The sequence below is a fragment of the Notamacropus eugenii genome, chromosome 4, assembly GCF_028372415.1.
Source record: "Notamacropus eugenii isolate mMacEug1 chromosome 4, mMacEug1.pri_v2, whole genome shotgun sequence".
Lineage (NCBI taxonomy): Eukaryota > Metazoa > Chordata > Mammalia > Diprotodontia > Macropodidae > Notamacropus > Notamacropus eugenii.
This window is the reverse complement of record NC_092875.1, coordinates 416,414,432-416,436,937: the sequence shown is the minus strand read 5'-3', so window position 1 is coordinate 416,436,937 and position 22,506 is coordinate 416,414,432. Positions and strand designations below refer to the sequence as shown.

Sequence of the window (22,506 nt, the reverse complement as noted above, 5' to 3'; positions counted from 1 at the left end):
TTATTTATCTGTATATAAGGTTTTTTTCCCCTCAACAAAATTTAAATTCCTTGAGGGTAGGAATGGTTTCGTTTTGTGTCTTTATGCCAGAGCCTGCACATGGTAAATAAATACTTATCTGATTGCTTAAAGTAACCTTTCCAGCTTTATTTAACATTTTTACATTTAACATTTAACATCTTCTTCAAATGCTCTCCATTCCAAACTGGCCTGTTTTATGTTTCCTGTATGAGACGTTACATATCCCATTTCTGTGCTGTTGTCTCTCCCATGCTCTGTTTCTCTATCTCCCCACTCCTTAGAACCTGTAGCTGCTTTCAAAGCTCACTTAGGCTACTTCACCTCCTTTCCTGGTTATTCCTAGCCCTAGTTGTTAGGGCTTGTACCCCCATATTATTTTGTTCTTTTTTGTTTACGTACTTTTAAAATGATCAGTGTACATTGTCCCCTTTCACCACCCCCAGCTTCCCAGTACAGTGTAAGTTCTTGAGGGTTGGTGATTTTTAACCTTGCTGCCCTTCCAAATAGTTTGGTGGCTGGATCATAGTAGGCACTTGATAAATATGTGAGTCAGTGAATGTAAGGTACTGGGCTAGAGGCTACAAGAATACAACAGTGAACAAGACATGATTCATATATAAAGGAGCTTACTTACACTATAGTGAAGGAGAGAAGACATTTTCATAGGTAAGTACAGTATAACAAATTACATGATGTATATCATAAACTCTAGCTGAAAATGGTCTATTGAATTATAGTTGGAGAGAGAGAGGGAAAGGGAGAGAGAGAGAGAGAGAGAGAGAGAATGAGAGAGAAATCTGAAAGACCAAATGGTGTTGACCCACTCTTCTTAAAGTCCTACTTGCTAGAGCCATATACCATAACCTGGAATTTTAAAAATGTGAAATGCATACTCTTGGGATTACAGCCCTTGGCAGGTTGGCTGCCAAGGAAACTCTGGGACAGTAGCAAATCTCAAGGCTTATGTTCAAGTTTATTGAGGAGGATGATATAGTCAGACTTTCAGTTTAGGAAAATCACTTTGGAGATCGAATGGAGGATACAATGGATTGGGGAGAGACTTGTGCCAGACAGACCAGGGGTTGTCTAGGCATGAAGTAATGACATCACAATGTTGGCAGAATTAGGAGAGTGAAACCTACAGGCCTTGGCCAGATATGATATGAGGAGTAAGAGACAGTGAGGAGTGGAGGATGATACCTAAATTATGAGTCTGGGGAACTGGGATGATTTTGGTGCCTGTGACAGTAATAAAGAAGTTTGAATGGGGAGAAAGTTTAAGGGGAAAAATAATGAATTCATCTCTGGAAATGTTGAGTTTAAGATGTCTACTGGACATCCAGTTGTCTTAAAGGTAGTTAGAGATGTGAGACTGGAGGTCAATAGAGAGGTTAGGGCTCGTTAAGTAGATTTGAAAATCATCAGATGGCAGTTAAATCCCGTGGGAGCTGATGAAACCACCAAATGAAGTAGTTTAGGGGGAAAACAGAAGATAGCTAACATAGAGCCCTGTGGGACACCCAGAGTCAGTGGGGTGAGACTCTAGCAGAAGTGATTAAGAAGTTCTTGATGATTCAGTGTCATAGAGGTCTCCGGTGAAGTACCCCAAGGATTTGTGCTTGGTTGTATTCTGTTTAACATTTTTATCAGTGTCATTTATCAGTGACTTGGATAGGTACAGATGGAATGCTCATTAAATTTGCAGATGATAGAAAGTTTCTAGGACTAGCTAACACAGTGGATTACAGTGCGTGGATCCACAGGATCTTGATAGGCTAGAGCATTGGGCTGAATATAATAAGATGAAATTCAGTGGGGATAAATGTAAAGACTTGCATTTTTGTACAAAAACCCATTTCAAAAGTATAGGATAAGACATGGATGGTTAGGTAACAGTTGTTATGATAGATAGTATCAGTGTATTGCAAGCTCATTATGAGTCAGTCTAGGATATGGTTGCCAAAGAGCTAATGAGATTCTACACTACATTAAGAGGGACAGAATTTCCAGAAACTAGCCCTATTGTATTCTGCCCTTACCTGACCTAATCCAAATATTGTCACTTCTGGGGATTTGAATTTAAGAAAGACATGCATAAATAAGAGAGTGTACAGAGGACATTAACCAGGATGATAAAAGACCTTGAGGCCATGTTATATGAAGTTGGAGCAACCAGTCATGGCTAGTCTAGATAAGGAAAGACAAAAAAGAATAGGATAGCTGTCTTCAAATGTGGAGTGCTGTAACAAGGAGGAAGGGTTGGATTTATTCTCTTTCAACCCAGAAGGCAAAAGCATAAGCTGAGGGTAGAAGCTGTGGACAGATCAATTTGGGCTTGATATGTAGAGCAATGAGACCCCTTTTTCTTGAGATGTCCCTGACCCATGAGGTACACAGATATTTTATAAAACATTTAATGATTATGAAGATCACATGACTCAGATTACAAATATGATATGAGTAGAGTGAGTTTATTTTCAATTTCCTCTTTTAGAACATGACACAGGATGGATTAAGAATTTGTTTAGCAGCACTGGTGAAGTTGAATCTGTAAAACTTATTTGTGATAAAATAGCAGGTGTTGTATGCTTGACTAAGCTCAGAATTTATCGTAGATACCAATTTTTACCTATGTGGACTCCCAAGGACAGTGAAACAGAAAGATGTGGAGCACATATGTTCAAGATTTGGATGCGTTATTAATGCCCTTGTAGCTGTGGATCAGACAACAAGTTTGTCCGATGGGGTTGCATTTATTTGGTTTGACAAAAGGTCAGGAGAAGAATCAATTACCAGTTTTAATTGTTATAAATCCCTCTTCTGTTCCTCCAAACCCATTACAACAAAACTGTAGCCCACCCTAACCAGGTATTGCTCTCTCAGACATGTCACTCACCAGCTAGACCATTTGGAGGGCCAGTTCATGATCAGGCATAAAGATTCTGGTTCTCCCCAGTAAATGTAGATCACATGACTGGGGATGCCAATGGACCCCTGCTTCAGGGCTCTTCTGGACCCTCCTAGCTTTAGAGTAATTATCATTAGTAACTGTTGCTGTTTCCCACCCAGCCTCATGTTTTTTTTTTCTTGGTCTCATTAAAGGGGCCATGCCCTGGCTGCTTCTTAAACAGGCCTATTTGATGAATGGGTGTTGCCTCACCCTAAAGGAGTTCTTGCAAAGACCTTGGCCTAAAGGGCCCAGGGTCTCTCAGTGCATCCTGGGTCATCTCCAGTCATCCTGATGAATATCTGGTCACTGGATTCAGATGGCTCTGGAGAAATGAGGCTGGTGACCTGCACAGTCCTCCCTCACTCAAAACAAAGTCAAGTGCAAGTCATGTCATCATTTCTCTGATGGCATGGTCTTCTTTAGCAATGAAGGACGAACACAATCTCAAGAAATGCGTTTTCTGGCTAGTGCATTCTTCATCTACAGTTTAGGCTTGATGTTAGGAAGAAAAAGTCCTAGCAGAACTGACCAGAAATAGAATGGGTATCTTTGAGAGGTAGTTGCGTCTTACTGCTTGGTGTAGTACCTTTTTGTGTGTAGATTTGATTAGATGGCTGTTAAGATTCCTTCCAACTCTCAAATTGTGATTTTTGGGATCTATTAGATTCCCACCATAATCCTGTGAAATAGGTACTACAGGTGTTAATTATTTTACAAATGAGGAAAGTGAGGCTCCGGTAAAATTACTTATCCATGGTCCCACAATTAGTATGTATTAGAGGTGTGATTCAAAACCAAATGTTTCAAAATCAACACTGTTTCATCATGCTACCTCTCTGAACATCCACAAAGGTGGTAGAGGGGTAGGTGGTAAAGAAATTCTTTTGGTGGTGCCTGTGCAATCTTCCTTAACATACTGTAGTGCTTAAACAAGCCTTTTTCAGGTGGGTGGGTGAGTGAACTAAGGCACTGTTTAATTAGTATTTCTCTGGGAGCAGGTGCTGATGTTTCTCTAAGCTTCTTCAATTAGGTGCTGTTTTATTTAGTGATTTCTAGGTACCCAGGCCCTCCTTTCACTTTTACCTTCAAAAGAGTGGGAAAGAAGAAATAATCAGATCCAGGACAATGGTGATCTATTTTATACTGCCCCTAGGCACCTCCTCTGGTTACCTGGGAGGGCAGTGGCTGAAGGTGTCCCAGCAGTGCACCCTCTTCTCCAATAAGTCTAGGTATTCTTTGAAAAAGTGGTGGCTAGAGTGAATGCGTTGATAGTATCTAATTAAACTTGCTTCTTAAAAACCAGCATTTGAGATATATTATAAAACTATTTTTTTTTGTTTTTGAAATTTAGGATTGTAACTTTTTATTTTTTACTCTTTCACTATTTCAACTCCCATAGTATCCTAATGAAAATAGGAGAGAGGAATAGGCAGGTTTTCAAAGGGGATTTTCTATAGCAAACTATGTCTTTATGATCCTACAACCTGAATGAAGAATGTAGAGTATAAAGCTCCTCTTGCTTGTTGATTAAAAAAAAAAAGACTCAGATGAGCAAAATGCAGCCTTGAAGACTATCAGATAAAATGATTCTCATGTATTTACATGAGAGAAATGTGGAATTTCACCAGAGAAATTAAACAAGAAGATATATTCACTGTTGTCATTGAACATGTCTAGCATATGACTCAAATAAAAGAATTTCTGTCTGTTGAATGAGTTTTTTTCAAATATTTGAAGATGATGTTGTACTAATTACACAAAATTCTGGTTTACGGAAAAGTCTCTTTTGTGAAATTCACAATAATGTAAAAAGAAGAGCTTAACTATCCCCACTGGAAGAAGAAAGTGACTTAAAAATATATGCTAATAGCCCAGATTATGTTTTCCGAGTTAGATGAGTGGTCTGTGAAATTAATTAATGTGAGTATCTTGGATAAACATTCTAGGGGATAGCAACGTGGGCCTGGAATTGAGCAGGAAAAAAAACAGAACTGAATTGAATTTGAGAAATTGGGGAGTATACTTAGTGACATCTTTGTTTCCTGCAAAAGTGCTCCTTTTGAACACTAATATTTTCCTGGTAATTTTATAAAAAGGCAAACCTTGAAGTGCCAGGAAATCAGAAAAGTTAAAATGACAAGTAATCTAAAAGGCAGTGATTGATGTAGGCACACCGCAGCATGTTAGCCGTTGTGACTCGTGTTTAAATGGTATGATGGAAAGAGTGCTGAATTTGGGGTCAGGAATAGCGGAGTTGAGATCCTGCCTCAGACACTTATTAATTATGTCACCCTGGACAAACCACTTAATCACTCTCTCTGTTACCTCATCTGCAAATTGGGGATAATAAGCGCACCTCCCATATAGGGCTGTTTTAAGGGTTAAATGAGGTAACATATGTAAAACACTTTGCAAACCTTAAAGTGATGTTTAAATGCTAATAATTAGTCCATTATCCAGATTCTGTATCACCAGAGAAGGAGATAGGCGTATCACATAACATGGCAAGAGTGGGAGACAGTGCTTGGATTGCTCAGTTGGTACATCTGTCTCCCTGACATACTAAGAAAACAAGGTCATTCATTTATTTATTCATTCTTGTTAGCTCTGCTAACAATATACAAAGATACAAAAGGTACAAAACCCCCAAACAGCCCCTTCTCTAAAGGAACTTGTGTGTTGCTGGTTAGAAGCATTATACACCCAGAAAGGAAAATACAAAATATATATCAAGTAAATAGAAAGTAATTTTTGAGAGAAGTGTGCTTAGCTAGGGGAATTAGGGTGGGCTGATTGTAGGAGGAGGTGGTTCTGGTCCTTGAAGGAATCTAGGGTAGATTTCTTTGGGAAAATGTGGACAATAATCACACAGGATTAGAAAGGGGGAGGGGATACCTGCAGGGGTATATCTTTAAATGGGTGACTTTGGTGAACGACTTTGGGAATCTCCCTACTACTTTAACTGTATTCTGTGTGATGTGTCATTTGAGTTCCCAACAACCAACCTACAGACCAAATTCTAGCATACAACTATTTTAAAGTAGGAGGCTTGCTGTGTATGAATTTGGTGTGCACCACCACATAAAATGACATTTTCTTATGTATTTTTTGAGAAAAAAAGATTTTTCTCCTGTTTCTTTATTAGACTCATGTGCAGTGCATTGGAGGGGATCATTACGTTAAGACCAACATGGCAAGCATACTGAAAACAGTGGTAACAAGCTACTCAAGTCCTCTACTCATTAATTTGGGATCATTTAAGGTGCTACCTGGGAAGACAGAAGTTTTACGAACTTTTCACACCCGTCAGACACTATGGTGTCAAGCACCTGTAAAACCAGGTAAAGTTCAAGTTTCATGTGAATCAGAATGTGAAGTAGTTTTAGAAGATTCCTAAAAGAGAATTAAGAATTGTGATACAAAGAACAATAATGTACCATCTTCAGTGGATTCTGATTCCCTTTGTTAACCATCTTTAGATAATGAGAAAGGGGTGACTTATCAACTTCATTCCTTTCTGCTAGTGGAGAGGAGCCCTTGCAGAAACGTGTATATATACCTATATATATGTAAATGTGTTTGAATGTATGTATATGTGTGTATGGATGTGTGTGGGGTGTGTTCAAGGAGGACCAGTACCTTGGTGTGATGGCTGCCGAGCCCTTTTTTGGGGCTCTTTCCGCCTTTGGCGTTCACCTGTTCCACTCAACTCTCACCTGTGGTTCCAAGAAGCTGCAGCATGCACAGTGGCCACACGCCAGTAAACTCTTTAGGCAGACAGGCCAAACCAGGTTGAGGGTAACCAAGGGGTCTCAAACCCATTGGTGAGTTAGGGGGGTGTCTACCCCAAGCATTTGAAGACTTCTTCTGGTGGAATGGGTGGATGAGAACAATTTGTTCCAGTGGCAATGAAGGCAGCTGAAGCAGGCAATGTGGAGTGCTTAGAGCTTGGTTAGACACCAAAGACTCCAAGACCATCCACTGCAGCCTGAGTCATCGCCAGCTATCTTGACTTTGTCCTGCCACTGGCTCTGAAGAAGAGACTGAGGCTGATGACTTCGTGCAACTCTGCCTCCCTGAAATCCAGTTTATGCATGAATCAAAAGACAAAAGAAAAAAAAAGACATGGGTGTGTGTGCGTATACACACACAGAGGGGGGGAGAGAGAGAGAGAGAGAGAGAAAGAGAAAGAGAAAGAGAAAGAGAAAGAGTAAGTGAGTGAGTTGGGGTCCCTTCCCCACCTGAGATGTGAGAAATCTGAGCATTTTCCTAACCATCCTCATCATTCTATCATTTTTATTACATGGCAAATAAAAAGACATTTCTTAGGTTTGGCCCATTGCCCTTGGTAATATAGGATCTGGACCTCTTCATATATGCCTGAAAGGAACTTGAAATTGTGGTAATGGTTTGTTGGGAAGTTGGCATGTTAAGAGTTTTCCATGTCTTGAGAAAGACTGCCAAATAGAACATTTACATTATTCAGTTTAATAAAGTACTTAGGGAAAACAATAGCCTTTCGCAAGTGGTACTTTGAACAAGAAAATAGCCTTTCTCCCCAACAAAAGTCTGTTGTTCAATCATTTTTCTTTTTTCTTGAACCAAATGTGTTCTTTCTCTTTGTGTGTTACAGGAATTCCATATAAACAATTGACTGTGGGGGTCCCCAAGGAAATTTTCCAAAATGAGAAGAGGGTAGCTTTGTCACCAGCTGGTGTTCAGGCCTTGGTTAAACAGGGTTTTAATGTGGTTGTGGAATCGGGTGCAGGTGAAGCCTCCAAGTTTTCCGATGATCACTACAGAGCCGCAGGAGCTGTAATCCAAGGGACACAGGAAGTATTAGCATCTGATTTGGTTGTCAAAGTAATTACCTTTTTGCCCCCTCACTCACTGAGTATAGCTCTATATCTGTGCTTTATTTGATATGAAAATGTATAATGTCTTTTAATTTAAATAAGTGATTCTTTGCTGTAAATTTCCTCCAAATTCTTACATAGCTTTTATGAAGTGGGTTTCCTTTTAGTGGTAAGGAAAGGAGAGGGAAACTTCAGTGATTACTCCTATACAAATGTGAGGTATTTTTTTTTTAGATAACTAGGGAAATTTTGCATGCCATCAGATTCCATCTCAAATATTTAGAGTAAGTATCTGAATTTGGAGTGAAAAATGGTGCAGATTGAAGGATGGACCTTGCTGTCCCATAATCTTTTAATAATTAAAAGGCATGAGGACTTAAGGTATGACAGCTGCTATTTGTAAAGTAGGAGGTGGTTATGCCAAAGAAAGGAACAGGAAGTTCAGTGACAGTTTATATTGTTAATACACCACGAAGGAAGTGTTGCAGAAGCCCTCGATTTTAGAGGTGGCAAATCATTCTAACCTTTTCACATTACCAAATACGGAATCTGACCTGAGGTTTAGAACCCATTAAAAATTGATACAATAGCAAGCTTCTCTAACAAGCTTAAAAAAAAGTAACATAAGTAAAATTACTTTCCTCATAGGAGTACTTGTAGATTTATGGAATTTCTTAGAAATTATCTAAAGGTGTGAACAAAATATACTAAGGTCAGGACTGTTAATGAAGCTAGTAAGCAAAATTTGTGATTTTTCTGGTTCTTGGTGTTACCTAGTTGTAATTTTAAAATTATATGAATCCCAATCACCAATTTAAAAGTTTAAAATTTAGAGTACTTGTATTTTTTCCAGTTCTTCAGGGTAAAGGACTAAATCTGATTTTAGTGATATAGGAAATTCCCTCTATCTATGCAGACTGACACCTTCTCTGCACCTTAACAGTCTTTAGAGAGTTGCCTAGGCTAATGTGTCAAACTCAAATAGAAACAGATCCCTTAAGGCCCCATATTGACTTAAAAAAACACCAAAGTATGTATTGTATTTTTCTTTTGTTGAACTTTTTCCAATTGTATTTTAATCTAACTGGACTGTACAAGAATCCATTACTTCTCATGACTGAATTTGATATTCCAGCTCCGTGTTTGTAGCCCATATGGGAATATAGGTGAAGAAAATTTCTCAGCTTTCAAATTACTTTAAAAAGTAAAATTTTCATTGTCATCATAAAGTAATAATCTTCATTTGTATAGCACTTGCTGTTTGTCAGGCACTGTGTCAAATGCTTTATAATTATTATCTCATCTGATCTTTATAGCAAACCTGGGAAACAGGTGCTGTTACCATCTGTATTTTACAGTTGTGGAAACTGAAACCAACAGAGGCTATGTACCTTGCCCAAGGTCACAAGCCAGTGAATTCCTGAGACTGTATTTGAACTCAGGTCTCCCCAATTCCAGGCCTGACACTATCTACTGCACCATCTAGCTGTCTCCATTTAAATACAGAAAAGCCTCTTTTGGTAAAAGACTTAAATTAAGGGTCAGAACGTAGAATAAGCTCTAGAAAGAGGTTGGAAGCTACGATATTTAAAGGATACTCTGGGTACAGCTGTGATTAGCTGAAGCATGATACAGTGTGATGATAAAATATTGACAGTTTGTATTTGTGGCAGTACTTTTTAAATGAAGAGTTCTTTTTATCTGAGCTTACCCACCCAAAGCCACTTCATTAATTCCAAAATATAAGCTTTATTTCCAAATAATTATGAATAAATTTAGGTTGCTGTCTGAAACATCTTAAATTGTCCTATATGGCAGGGTTTTTTTTTTCCCAAAAGAAAAGATTACACCATTATACATTTCAACATGTGTAAATGGTAAATTGAAATAGGAAACAAGTTTAATATTTCTTACCGTATTTGAATGTACTGGAATCTCTGTCTTTGTCTTTCTCTATCCTAATTTAATTCAATATGACTATGACTGAATTCTGTATTCATATTTCTAAGAATATGTATGGGTTTTTTATGTGTTTGTATGGAATACAGATAAGCATATACAAATCCTCCTTACTTTGTATTTAATAACACTTTGTGCATGGAACCCCAGTATCTAAATTTATGTACCCTTATTTTCCCATGCTTTTCTGCCATTGAATCTGTAATAAAAGGATTGAAATGGAGAGAGCTCTTTGAAGCATCCTCTGTTTGCTCAATATAATTGATATTCTTACCTTGAGATTATATTTTCTAATTGTTTTCTAAACATTAAGAATTGAAATAATATAATATTTTAATATAAAATAAAATAATAAAATAAATTAAAAATTAAAATAAAATAAATTAAAATTAAAAAATTAAGAGAAGTTCAGACATCACCAAGCAGTGGCTTTTTAAAAAAATATATACTTTATATAATCCCACTCAGCCATTTATTGGTGAAAAGACTTGGGCTAATGCTTTAGTTATGTCCTTATTGCTGTTTTTTTGGTGAAATATGAAAAAAGATATGCATATATTTTATATGTCATGGTTTTTAATTTTAAAACTGTTGATCTTTTCCTTCAGGTTAGAGCTCCCATGCTCAACCCTGTATTAGGCACCCATGAAGCTGATCTTTTAAAGAAATCTGGCACACTGATTAGTTTTATCTACCCAGCTCAAAATCCAGACTTGCTGAGCAAACTTTCTGAAAGACAAGCTACAGTTCTGGCAATGGACCAGGTTCCAAGAGTCACCATTGCTCAGGGATATGATGCTCTAAGCTCAATGGCCAACATTGCTGGGTAGGAGAAATATATATTTTTCAAATTAAAAAAAATTCAATTTAAATTAAAACAGAGATGTATTATGAAAACACTTTTCATTATAATTCCAATCTTATATGTTTGATTTTTCTGTATAGTTGTTTCTGATTTTTGGCTTTTTGTAGATAGTTGCAAGATATGTCTTGTTTCATTTTATCTTGGTAGGTAAGTGATCTATATATCTTTCTCCTTTTATTTTATTGAAGAAATGACTTTTTCATGTTCACATCATTTCTGCTACAATTGCCTTTCAGTTTGTTTTCATTAATGGATGAGTATAGATTATCTGAATAGATACTAATAATTATTTGAAACTCATTATATATATGCATATGTAATTTCAAAAGATTTGCTTCCTTAGTTATGTTTCACTTAATGAACAAATCAGACGGGATTTCTTGAGTGTTTGCTGTGTCCTCATAGTATCCTCATTCCCTCACCTGGATATGGTGCTTTAGGAGCATGTTGGGTGACAGGGCAGGGACTAAGGGACAGACTGAGGGAAAAGTCCATAACTGGGTGGCCTCCATTGATACTTAAAGGTTAACTTGAGGTTCTGTCTTCAGATAATCTCTAAAGTATCTTGTGTAAATAAAGTATGAATCATTCTGGTTTTAACTGTAGCAATGGTAGTAGTTGCTGACATTTATATAACGCTTCAAAGTTAGTAGTAGCGTATTGTTTATTTTGTATTCTGTTCCCCCTTCCCTCCCAGTTACAAGGCGGTTGTACTAGCAGCAAATCATTTTGGACGTTTTTTCACTGGCCAGATCACAGCAGCTGGAAAAGTTCCTCCAGCTAAGGTAATTAAAAAAATTCAGTATTTACTAACAAAGATGATTTCTCTGCTACTGAGGTTTTGAGGACAGGTTTCTCTTAATTTAAGTTTGCCTAATGGTATAAAAGCGTGAATATTTTTGAACTCATGTACTCAAATGTCCTTTATACAGAATTTCCTTTATGAGATTCTTTGATGGTTTCTCACTGATATATTCCTCTACCTCTCCTGAGATGTGCTAGGCCTTACAGCTTGAATAATTAAGTTTTTGCCAGGTGTGATGGTGAACACTTATAATACTCTATTGGGGGTGAAGCTGAGTCTGGTAAATCTCTTGAGTTCAGGAATTCTAAGCTATAGCAGGGCTAAAGCTGATTGTCTATGGTAGATTTGTCACCAGTATCAAAGCCCCTGGGAGTAAGGGGCCCATCAGTCTGTCTAAGGAGGGACAAAGAACCCAGATCAGAAAAGTAGATCAGAATGGAGGACAGAGCTTCCCAGGTCAATCAATAGTGGGGTTGGATCTATGAGTAGTCCCTGTACTTCTATCCTCAGAGAAACTGGGAGACCCAATCTACATCCCCACTCCTTCCCCTTAAAATGAAGAATTAAGACAGTGAGCTGCAAAACTCTCTTTGCCTCTTATTTTCTCTGTCCCTTGGTTGTTGTCTTGAGTTTCTCTGCCTCCAGTCTCTCCTTTATTCCATTACTTTTCTACATTCATGCCAAAGTAATTATCCTAATGCAAAGATCCAGCAATGACCTAGCATGTATGGCAGTGTGCAATTGTAGTTTCTCCAGTGAGCAGCTTAGTGCCAGGATTGATCAGTTATGACTGGCATCATTGTGAAGGATGGTTTGGAGAAAGGAGAACCAGCTATGGTAGTTCAGGTGCTGAAAGGATGTTGAGGACCTGAACTGGGCTGCAGGCAGTGTGAGTAGAGTGGAAGGGAGAGATGCTGGGAGCTATTTTGAAAATATAAATACAACTGGCCACTGACAGGATGGTATGGGGAGGGATGTAAAAGGGTAAAGGAGGAGGAGGTCATAATCAGCATTGTCGGGCACTAGAGAAATATGGAAGAAGATAAGCACTGAGAAGAGGTCATCCATTTTGACAGGTTGCATTCATTACCTTGGAAAGAACAATTTTGATAGAAGTGAGTATTAAGAGTCATGTTTCAGGGGGTGAAAGATGGGCAGAATGATGAGGTGTAGGGGCAATGAATATCAATCACTATAGAAATTTGTAGGAGAAAGATAGTGTGATAGATTGAAGGGATGCAGGGGTCAAAGAAAGGCTTTTTCCCCCCTAAGGATAAAGAGATGAGTATATTGGTAGGTAAAATGGAAAGAACCAGTAGAGAGGGAAATAAAGGGAGAAAGACAGTGGGAAGGAAGCGAGATTCCAGAGGAAATGGGAGGGGCATGCTGTCGAAGGAACAAGTACAAGGGTTGGTCTTGGCAGGAAGAAGGTGCCATCTTACTTTTTGAGTCTGGAGGACAAGGAACGAAAAAGGGAGAAGACAGAGGAAGCAGAGTGTTAAAAGAGCTCAACATCAGATGATCTGAGCCTTTTCAGGAAAGTGAGTGAGTAAGGTCATATGAGAGAAAGCGGGATTGTGGGGTTGGGAAAAGAAAAGAGAAATTCTGGGACAGTTGTTGGGGGGGATATAGAAGAAGGGAACATACGACATCATTGTGAAGTGCTGTGAATGTCTGCTACTACATGGGAGATGAAAGAAAGGATTACCATGTAGCAGCAATGGGCCCGTTGAGGTTTGATTTCATAAATTTGGAATGGACTCAGACAGCGTTGTTTCATGACTTTCTCCAGTAGCTTCACAGTTCAGGGATAGGAACAAGTTTGGATTAGATACTAAGAGATCAGGAACATAGGAAAATGAGTGAATTTAAGAGTAAAGCAGAGCAGTGGCTAATCATAGAATCCAAACTGTGAAGGGGAGACAAGTGAAGCTAGGCTAGGGGAGCAGGGGGAAATTAAGTGGCTGAAGGTTACGTATCTATTATGATTATGGCTGTGATTATAATTATTTTAAGACTGGGGCTTCCCTATCTCACCCGGGCTAGAAGTATAGCTGCCACTCACATGTCTTATCCTAATACTGATTGGCATAGAAGCTGTAACCTGTTCCATATTTTCCATCCTGGGCTAGTTTATTCCTTCTTAGGGAGCTTGGTGGCTGTCTGTTCTGAGGGCTCACCATATGAGTGCTAGACTTAATGTGGACAACTGATTGGCTTTAGCTCCGTTACATCTTAAAATGATCAAACTCAAGGAAGCCACCAGGTCTGCTTCCCCCAGGAGCAGGGATTGCAGTGTGTGTACCACCATGCCTGCCACTGTATTTTGTTTTTAGAACCCTATTTAAAAACAAACAACTTTTTTTTTCTTATGGAATATTTTTTTTTTTTAAAGTGTTCTATTGATATCTTGTTTTTACATTTTCTAGAATTGCCTTTATATCGTTGTCCTTCCTCCCAGGGAACCATTTTATGTAACAAAATTTTTATAAAAAATGAAAACTAAAAAGAGGAGGGGAAAAATCAGCATAATTAACACATAAAAGATATATGTTTCACACTCCCATTTCTGTAAATAAGTAGAAGGAAATGTTAACTTTTGTCTTTACTTTGGGACTATGTGTGTTCTTTCTTACATGACATTTTCACTAGTAACTGGGAGAGGTCTGTGCTATAGTCACAGGAACACTGACTTGGCAGCTGTAGAGAGTTGGATTCTTATCTTGCTTTTTCCGCTAAGTAACCTCTGCTGTTAAGTGACTACACATGATCTTGGGTTAAGGCTAAACTGTGGGCTTCAGTTTCAGCAAAATGAGAATATTGTACTGGAGGAATTTCCAGTTCTAGAATTCTGTGATTCTGAATTTTCTGGTTCGTGTAATTGTTAGCTACATGTACTTGTGGAGGACCATGATTTTGTTTTTAGGATCATCCCTAGAGTTATTAGTGGGGTGAAGTTGGTGAAGTAGACCTGGAATTATTCAGCATTTGCTAAAGGTATGGGGATCATGTAGCTTGGAAATGAAAAGTTGGAAATGTGATCTGATAATGGTGAGTTGTTTTTTTTTTTGAGACCAAAACAGTATTAAAAATGTTTAGCTGAAGCATGAAGGATTTAAGTAAGATGCAAGAAAAATTTCCCGACAGCAAAGTAAGTTAGATACTCAAATAAGTTACCAAAAGATAGGATCATTCTCAAGCCTGAATTCTTTCACAAATAGGAATAATTCTCATCCGTTGAGTTTGGTTTTAAATGTAGTCCTTTCTATAGTCAGGGAATTGCCCAGATAACCTTTCTAGATTCTGTCCTCCTTTAGAGATAAGTGATTCTACTTTGCATTTGCTGGGTCCTCTACTTCTTTTGTTATTTCTGAATGCCATGCCCAGAATGACTAGGATTGAGGAAGTTTTTGACCTTTGTGGGTTGTTATATGTTTATAAGCATCATTAATTCTCTGAATGCCAGATACTTCCTGAGGAACATTCCTTTGCCTTTAATTGGACAATGTATCTACCTATGGCTTTCTTTGCAACAGTGCTCAGGGAAATTCATTTCTAAGGTTCATGGAATGTTGCTTCTCCTTGTTTTTGGGAGAATAGGTAGGTTTTTGTATCAGAGGAATTATAAATTCTTGTGATCTCTTGAATTATACTCCTCACTAGTCAAGCAGTTGCCATTGTTTTAGGCTTTAGGGGCATATTTAGTTCAGTAGTGTAGTAATGCTAACACTATATTTGAGGTAGGCAGTGAGGAGACACCTGACTAAAGTTATATTCATATTAAATGTCTTAATATTCCTTGAACTTATAGGGGCAACCAGGTGGCTCAGTGGATAGAGCACTAGGCTTGCAGTCAGGAAGATTCATCTTCCTGAGTTCAAATCTGGCCTCAGACACTTATTTGCTGTGTGACCCTGGGCAAGTCACTTAAACCTGTTTGCCTCAGTTCAATTTGCGTGGAGAAGGAAATGGCAAAACACTCCAGTAACTTTGCCAAGAAAAACCCAAATGGGGTCATGAATCAGAGTTGGACATTCCTGAAAGACCGAACAACCACCAAATTCCCTGAACTTAGGAAATGTGGGATTTTGAATTAGGAGAGGTGACTAGGATGTCCACAACTAAGATTTTTGTGGAAGTCGCTTTTACAAGGTAGGAACTATTTGTCAATTTTTAGATACTTCATAATAACAATATTGCATTAGTTTGTGGATTTGAATGCTAATTGTTAGTCTGAATGGAGAGAAGTAGTTGAACAAGAAGTTTTTATTTTGAAAACTGGTTTAAAGAAAAAAAAGTTGACTTAACTACCTCATGGAGAATACCAGGCTAATGCAGTTCCATTTGCCATTCCAGTGCAGTTCTATTTGTGGTTCCACGCAGTTCCAATAATCTTACAAACACTTTGATAATGAATTTTGTTTTTAAAATAACAGATTCCACTTCCCAATCTAGATTCTTATCATTGGTGGTGGAGTTGCTGGGCTCGCTTCTGCTGGAGCAGCTAAGTCTATGGGTGCAATTGTTCGAGGGTTTGATACCAGGTGAGTATTTCACTAGTGGTTCTGTTAAGAGGACAGACTTTTATTTCATTTAACTATTAGAATACTTTATTCTTAGATGATATCTGATTGCTTAGTAAATTGAAAAATTTTCTTCTTTATGAAATAGCATATTGAAAACTTTTTCCTCCTAAGCTCCTTATATTCAAATAGATTTGGGTTCTCATAAGGTTTGTAATTCCCTTCATAATTCACATTGTAACACATCCGTACCTTCCTGTTCTCTGTTGCTCTTGTCTGGTATCTTTGCAAAAATTTACTCCAGAGGGGTCCGCCCAATGTTTTGGAGGTCTCCCTCATTTTTTTTCCTATGTTGCAAGGGCAACTTGTATGTGTATTTATGTGTCTATGTACATATATGTGTACATCATTTTATTATATATTAGAGAATAAATGTTACCATATAGAAGTTTTTAAAAATTCTCCTGGAAAAAATAAACATTTTCAATAAAGATCAGATAATGTACATTATAAGGAATTGAAAACCAGCCAATTGAAAAACAACCAACCTTCCCCCATTCTGTTCTCTTCCAAACCCCACACCTTATAAAGTTGGTTTTATGTAGGTTGATAATGGGACCAGAGTTGCATGGCACCTCAGAATTTCACAGTTGTAAGAGAGCTCAGTGACTGTGAAGTCCCAAAATTCTACCTTCCACAACAAACCTGGAAAGTGGTAATCTAGTCCTGTTCATCTTAAACTGATTGTGACCCACAGTTTAAGAAGTGCTGAAGGGGTTGCACGGGGATAAAGTGTAAGAAGCCCTGAGTTTCTAGTCTTTCCTGAAGCCTAGGGTTGCCCAGTGTCACATAGACTGTCACAAGTTGTTAATAATATAAGATCAGCACCCAGGTCTCCTAGTACTTAGACCACTGTACTTTTCCTCTACTGAACAATATTAGGTCTGGCATAAGGCTTTTCTTTTTCAAACTACATATCATCCCTTTCAGATGATCTTCAATCATATGTGTTGTCTCCCCCTCTTAGAAAGTGATCTAGACTAGAGACGGTCTTGTTTTTTTATTTATATCCCCAGAAGCTAGCAGAATGCATTCCAGAGAGCAAATGTTTATAACCAAGTGTCTCTTTGTTCATTTGTTTGCTGGCCACGTGGCTCAAAGTGCTGTTACTATTCTGTCCACTCTGCTGATCACACTAAAGTGTCAATGGCTTGTCAATGACTTTCAGAAATGTGCCCACATCTGAACATGGCATTCCAGGCTGTGATTTGACCAGGGTGGTGGAATAAAACGATGCCTGTCTCTCATTCAGTTAAATGTGGGGCAATTCCACAAAAGGAAAGCAGTTTTTAAACTTTAAGGCACCATATAAATGTTAATGATTATCATCTCCCTTATTCTATAAACTCTACTTTTAATGTGCCAGAGATTGCGTTGGCTTTTTCATTTAGTCATCCACTCTCATTCTGGTCTCTCATATTGACCTTGAGTCGGCTTCCTAAGGTCTTTGTCATGTGAGCAGGCATCTAGCCACATCTTCCCCATTCCATTCTTGTGTGTTTGATATTTTTAACCTAAGTGGAAGACTTTGCGTTTGTCCCTATTAAATTTCATCTTGTTAGATTTGTCCTGTCATTGAGGCCTGTAGTGTGTTGTCTTTGTGTTCAGATCTGTTACGCGCTATTTTCTGTCTCATCTCTACAAATACATATTTCTTAGAACACTGTCGAAGATGAAAAGCTCAATTAAGGAATTCTGTTGTAGGCACTGGGTTTTTTATGAAGCGCTTGGATTAAAGCAGTGTTGATACTTATATTTCAATCATTTAAAAATTGATAAATATCATTCAGATTAGACTTTCCCAGCATTAAAGTGACAGCTGTTGCTGCGTTCGTTTGAGGAAGGAAAACCAAGAAGTAGAGTTGGAGAGAATATCAGCCTCAGAGCCAGGGATTTTGCCCTAAAAGTTGTTTGCACAGTTCAGATACTGGGATTGTTAGTAGAAGTGTTGTGGCTAATAAAAAGTCAGCTGGCTGAAGTGGACAGATAAGTCATTTTTTTGAAGTAAATAGGGCTCGTATCAGATAAAACTGAAATTATGCATATGCTATTTCTTTTTTTTATAGCTCGTCTTTAAAGTTGTGTAAGTATTACTGATAAGCATTTCCTCCAGAACCTCCAGAAACCTGAAGGTTTCCTTCAAAATCAATGAAAAAAAGTTTTGATAAGGTGTATCGCTACATTTATTGTGATTTTATTCTGATAATTATTCTAGCAAAATTTATATAAATAACATTATAGAATTATAAACTCTAGCATACGTGCTTTAAAGTTTAGAAAGCACTTTACGTTTCATTTGACCTTTATAGCTATCCTATAAAGTGGATACTACAGCTGTTTAATGTGTTACAGATAGGGAAGTGAAAGTTCAGAGAATTTACACTATTTGCCCATAGTCATATAGATAGAATGTGTCATTGGTGAGGTTCAAGATCAGATATTCCGGACTCCAGCACTATATCCATTATGTCCTGTTACTGCCCAGTAGATAGCAGCGTCTGAGCACTAATGAGTATTTTGACTTAATAATGATTTTGAACTTTGGATAGTTAAAGGCTATTAATAATAATAGGTGGAATTCTTATAAATATTTTATTATTTTCATTGTTTTGAAGAGATTCAGGCATCCATGATTTAAGTGCTAATCATTTTTTAGTTATTCATTGAGTTTATAGTCTAGTTTTGTTGCCAAATTCCTATACATGTCCAGTGAAGCAAAGCTTGCTTTTTAGGGATGGCAAATAGAATATATAATTGATGGAATAATGACATGGGCATTGGACAGTAATCCACTTTACTAACTTCAGGTTGGGGATAAGCATCTAGAAGCATCAGTGATAACTGAGATTAATCTATCACTAAAATTTTCAAATCTCATTGGAGTCTCACAACAACCCTGTGAGGCAGGTATGACATATATTATTACCCCCGTTTTACAGATGAGGAAATAGACTAAAAGAGGTTAAATAAGTTGTCCATAGTGACATCAGGGGTAGGGGTTGAACTCAAGACTTCCTGTCTCCAAATCCAGCACTCTGCTATAAGAATGTATTAGAAGATAGTTACTATAAGATTTTTTGGGGACAAAACTCTACTGTAATATTGAATATTATACTTGTGCCACTTAAATAACTGAAAGAACAGAGATCGTTGCATATTGGCATCAGTTCAAAAGGTGTGGCTTATCCAAAAAAAAGGAGAGTCTCACCTAGTACTTATTATTGACTAATGCTTGTATTGTAATATTTTGACTAGAGTGATCTGAGAAAGGAAACTGCCGCAGTGATGCACACTTCACAAGGTATTTTAAGAGCTTATGTGGTTGCAGGAACTTTTATTTTAGTGGAGACAAGATAAAGAGGTTTGGAAGTTCTTTGTTTTTGTTTTTTTTCTGTATGGTTTGATTTTTGTTTTTGATAGCTTCCCTCATAACTTGTCTTAAGAGTTTCTATTAAAACACCTAATTCAGTGAAATCCAGATAGTTTATGGATATAATAAACACTTATATATATGATAGTAGCAAAACAAGGAGAACCCTAGGTAATAGGAAAGTTGACAGATTAAAACTCTGCTGTCAGGAGCTCTGAGATAAGTTGAATCTGACTCTAACCATCTGAATGAGGCATGAGTCTTGTTTACAACATTCCTGCCATCTGCTTATCCAGCTCCTTGTTGAAGGCTTCCAATGTGAGGAACTTTGCTGCCCTCTGAGGAAGCCTTTTACATTTTTGGAAACTGATGCCTAGTAGTTCTTCCTTAAATTGAGCTGAAATGTATCTCCCTGTATTTTCTACTTATTCATTCTATTTCTCTCCTTTTGGGGTCAGGCAGAATAAATCGAATCCCTCTTTTATGCTATAACTCAACAGATGGGTCATCTCCCTGAAATAAAATGGTAATGATGATATGTACCTAAGTTAAGAGGAAAGAACTTTGTAAACTTCTAAGTGCTATATAAATAAGCCATTATTTTGACTATATTTGACGATATTAGTAATGTCTTCTGAAGTCTCTCCTTATCAGAGCTTTAACTTCAGTTCTTCTACGGCAAGATTTTGACTTCCTTCTTGGTGACCTTGGTTGTTTTCCTCTGGATGTACTGTACTTTATCAGTATTGTTCCTAAAATTTTACTCCCGTAAGTCGGTATACTATCGAACTGATCTGGGTAGAGCAATAGCAGGATTTTAGGTTGCAGCTTTTTTGCCACAACTTAAGACTGAAATAGCTTTTTAGACTACCGTCTCATATCGTTAATTCATAATTGAACCTGTTGTCTTATGGATGTCAAAGAAATTCTAGCATGGTTCAGATGTTTTTGTTATTGTCAACGAAAATTCCTTGTGTAAGATTATTTTTCTTCTTTTTTGGCACATATTTTAAACTTCCAGTAATTATCACTCCCCTTTTAGAGAGTTACGGAGGGTACCTTGTCTGAATATGTTTATATAACACAACAGTTTCTGTGTTAATGGTGCAGATTTCCATGCCAAGGTCCTCAGATACAGCTTTTAAAATATCTCGAAAGCTTGCTTGCCTTGTTCAGCAGTGGTTTGTTTTTGGTTTTTTTCTTTAGAGCTGCAGCTTTGGAACAGTTTAAATCTCTTGGGGCAGAGCCTTTGGAAGTGGACTTGAAAGAATCAGGAGAGGGACAAGGAGGGTACGCCAAGGAAATGTCCAAAGAGTTCATTGAGGCAGAAATGAAACTCTTTGCCCAGCAGTGTAAAGAAGTTGATATTCTCATCAGTACAGCTCTTATTCCAGGTAATTAATTTGTCTAATTGTATTTATTCCCTTTCCTGAACCTGTTTTTTCATTTATAATCTTTTGTTCTTGACAAGCTACTGGTGATATTGTGTTATAGAACTGGTCAGTTTGGATCACAGATTCTTCAAAGGTGATTTAGATATTTCCTTAGGGACGGGAAGAAGTGTATATACCTTGGACCCTATTTCTAAAGTGAAGGTTAATTGATTTTCAAGAAACTGGTGAAAATGTAAATTTAGTTGTTTTGATTTCTCAAAAAAGTATTTTTTGGAAAGTAAGTATGCATCTGATATTTTTATGAATGTGTGTCTTAAGTGTATACATATTTATAAATACTTTTGTAGATATATGTATATGCACACATATTTATCAGCACATGATGATGCTTCCATGGGTCACAAAATAAGAAGCCAGTGTTGCTATTGCCCATGTTGGTCCTTGGGTAAAGGAGAAATGCCGTGAATGGGGCCAGGGAAAGGCCTCCACATTGCTTATTAGTCATACTATTTGCCCTAGGTCTTCAGATAAACAATTATTTTCTTATTCTTAATTTTATTTATTTCTTAAAACTTTATTGATACTTTTTTTGTGTTTTATATCACATTCATTTCTGAATATATCCTCTTCCCCTCCCCAACAGGCACTTTTACCCCATGTGCAGATGAGCAGGAGCTTTCATATAAGGGGAAAAGCTATTTTCTGGCTAGTAAAAATGAGATGGTATGAAAGTGGGGTTGTCTTTCATGTCTGGTTACCTCAAGATATGGCCCATTTCATATCAGATATCTATGAGGAGAGTTTCTATTTTTGAAGGGAATGGAGAGAAAGAGGAATGAGTTGTGGGGGAGATTTTATTTTAGATTTTAGTAGATGGAAAGAGGAAGACTTACTCTAGCCCCAAAAGAAAATTAGGATGAGAGTCTTTTTCTTTTATGGCTTAGAACCATGGTTATCAAAGGATGAAACTATGGGAGCGACTTTTGCTGGGTGTGCTGCAAAATTTTGGCCTTTTTTTTTGTAAATTTTTTTTATTTTACTCTTAAATATAAAATGAGAAAAGAAAAAAAATTGCCGTATACATAGCAGACCATAAGAGGGAATTCCATACAAAACAAATTTCCATTTCAAGAAAACCTATATTGTTTTCAAAGCTGTCTACCTTTTCTTTGCTTCCTTGTTGGTTTTCTTTTTTCTCTGCTATGCACGTTTTACTTATTTTCCCCTCTTCCTCCTCCTCCCCAAGAAGACTACAATTAAGCATGGATGTATATAGATATCTATAGACATATCCGTATTTACACATATACACATACACACTCATACTGTAAGACCGATAGCACCGATAGCATCTTTCTTCACAAGTCCAAGTCTTTGCGTGTTTTTTGTTCAATCAACCAGCTCATCATTTCCTAATACACAGCAATATTCCTTTCTGGATTCAAACAGCATTTTCCTTCATAGGCTTTTTTTTTTTTTTAATTTTGTAATGTTTAACAATCACTGCTATACAATTGTGATTTTATCCCCCCCACCTACCCCCCACTCCCCCCCTCCCTCCCCACGACTGCATACAATTCTGTATAGATTCTACATATACTTTCCTATTGAGTATATTTTCACTATAGTCATGCTATGTAGTCAGACTAAGATAAATGAAAGAAATCGTATAACAAATCAGATCATGATACACAAACACATAC

The 22,506-nt window shown here is 37.4% G+C and overlaps 1 protein-coding gene across 2 annotated transcripts in view; it reads left to right on the top strand.

Moving 5' to 3' along the window:
* The window catches only part of NNT (nicotinamide nucleotide transhydrogenase), a 100,221-nt gene that overhangs the window by 3,589 nt on the left and 74,126 nt on the right, over positions 1-22,506 (top strand). For both annotated transcript variants that reach the window (XM_072605681.1, XM_072605683.1), the window contains exons 2-7: positions 6,117-6,312; positions 7,605-7,834; positions 10,395-10,612; positions 11,349-11,436; positions 15,912-16,000; positions 20,616-20,803. In XM_072605681.1, coding sequence (XP_072461782.1) covers positions 6,162-6,312; positions 7,605-7,834; positions 10,395-10,612; positions 11,349-11,436; positions 15,912-16,000; positions 20,616-20,803 — 964 coding nt within the window. In that variant the 5' untranslated portion in view covers positions 6,117-6,161. The remainder of the gene's footprint in view (positions 1-6,116; positions 6,313-7,604; positions 7,835-10,394; positions 10,613-11,348; positions 11,437-15,911; positions 16,001-20,615; positions 20,804-22,506) is intronic.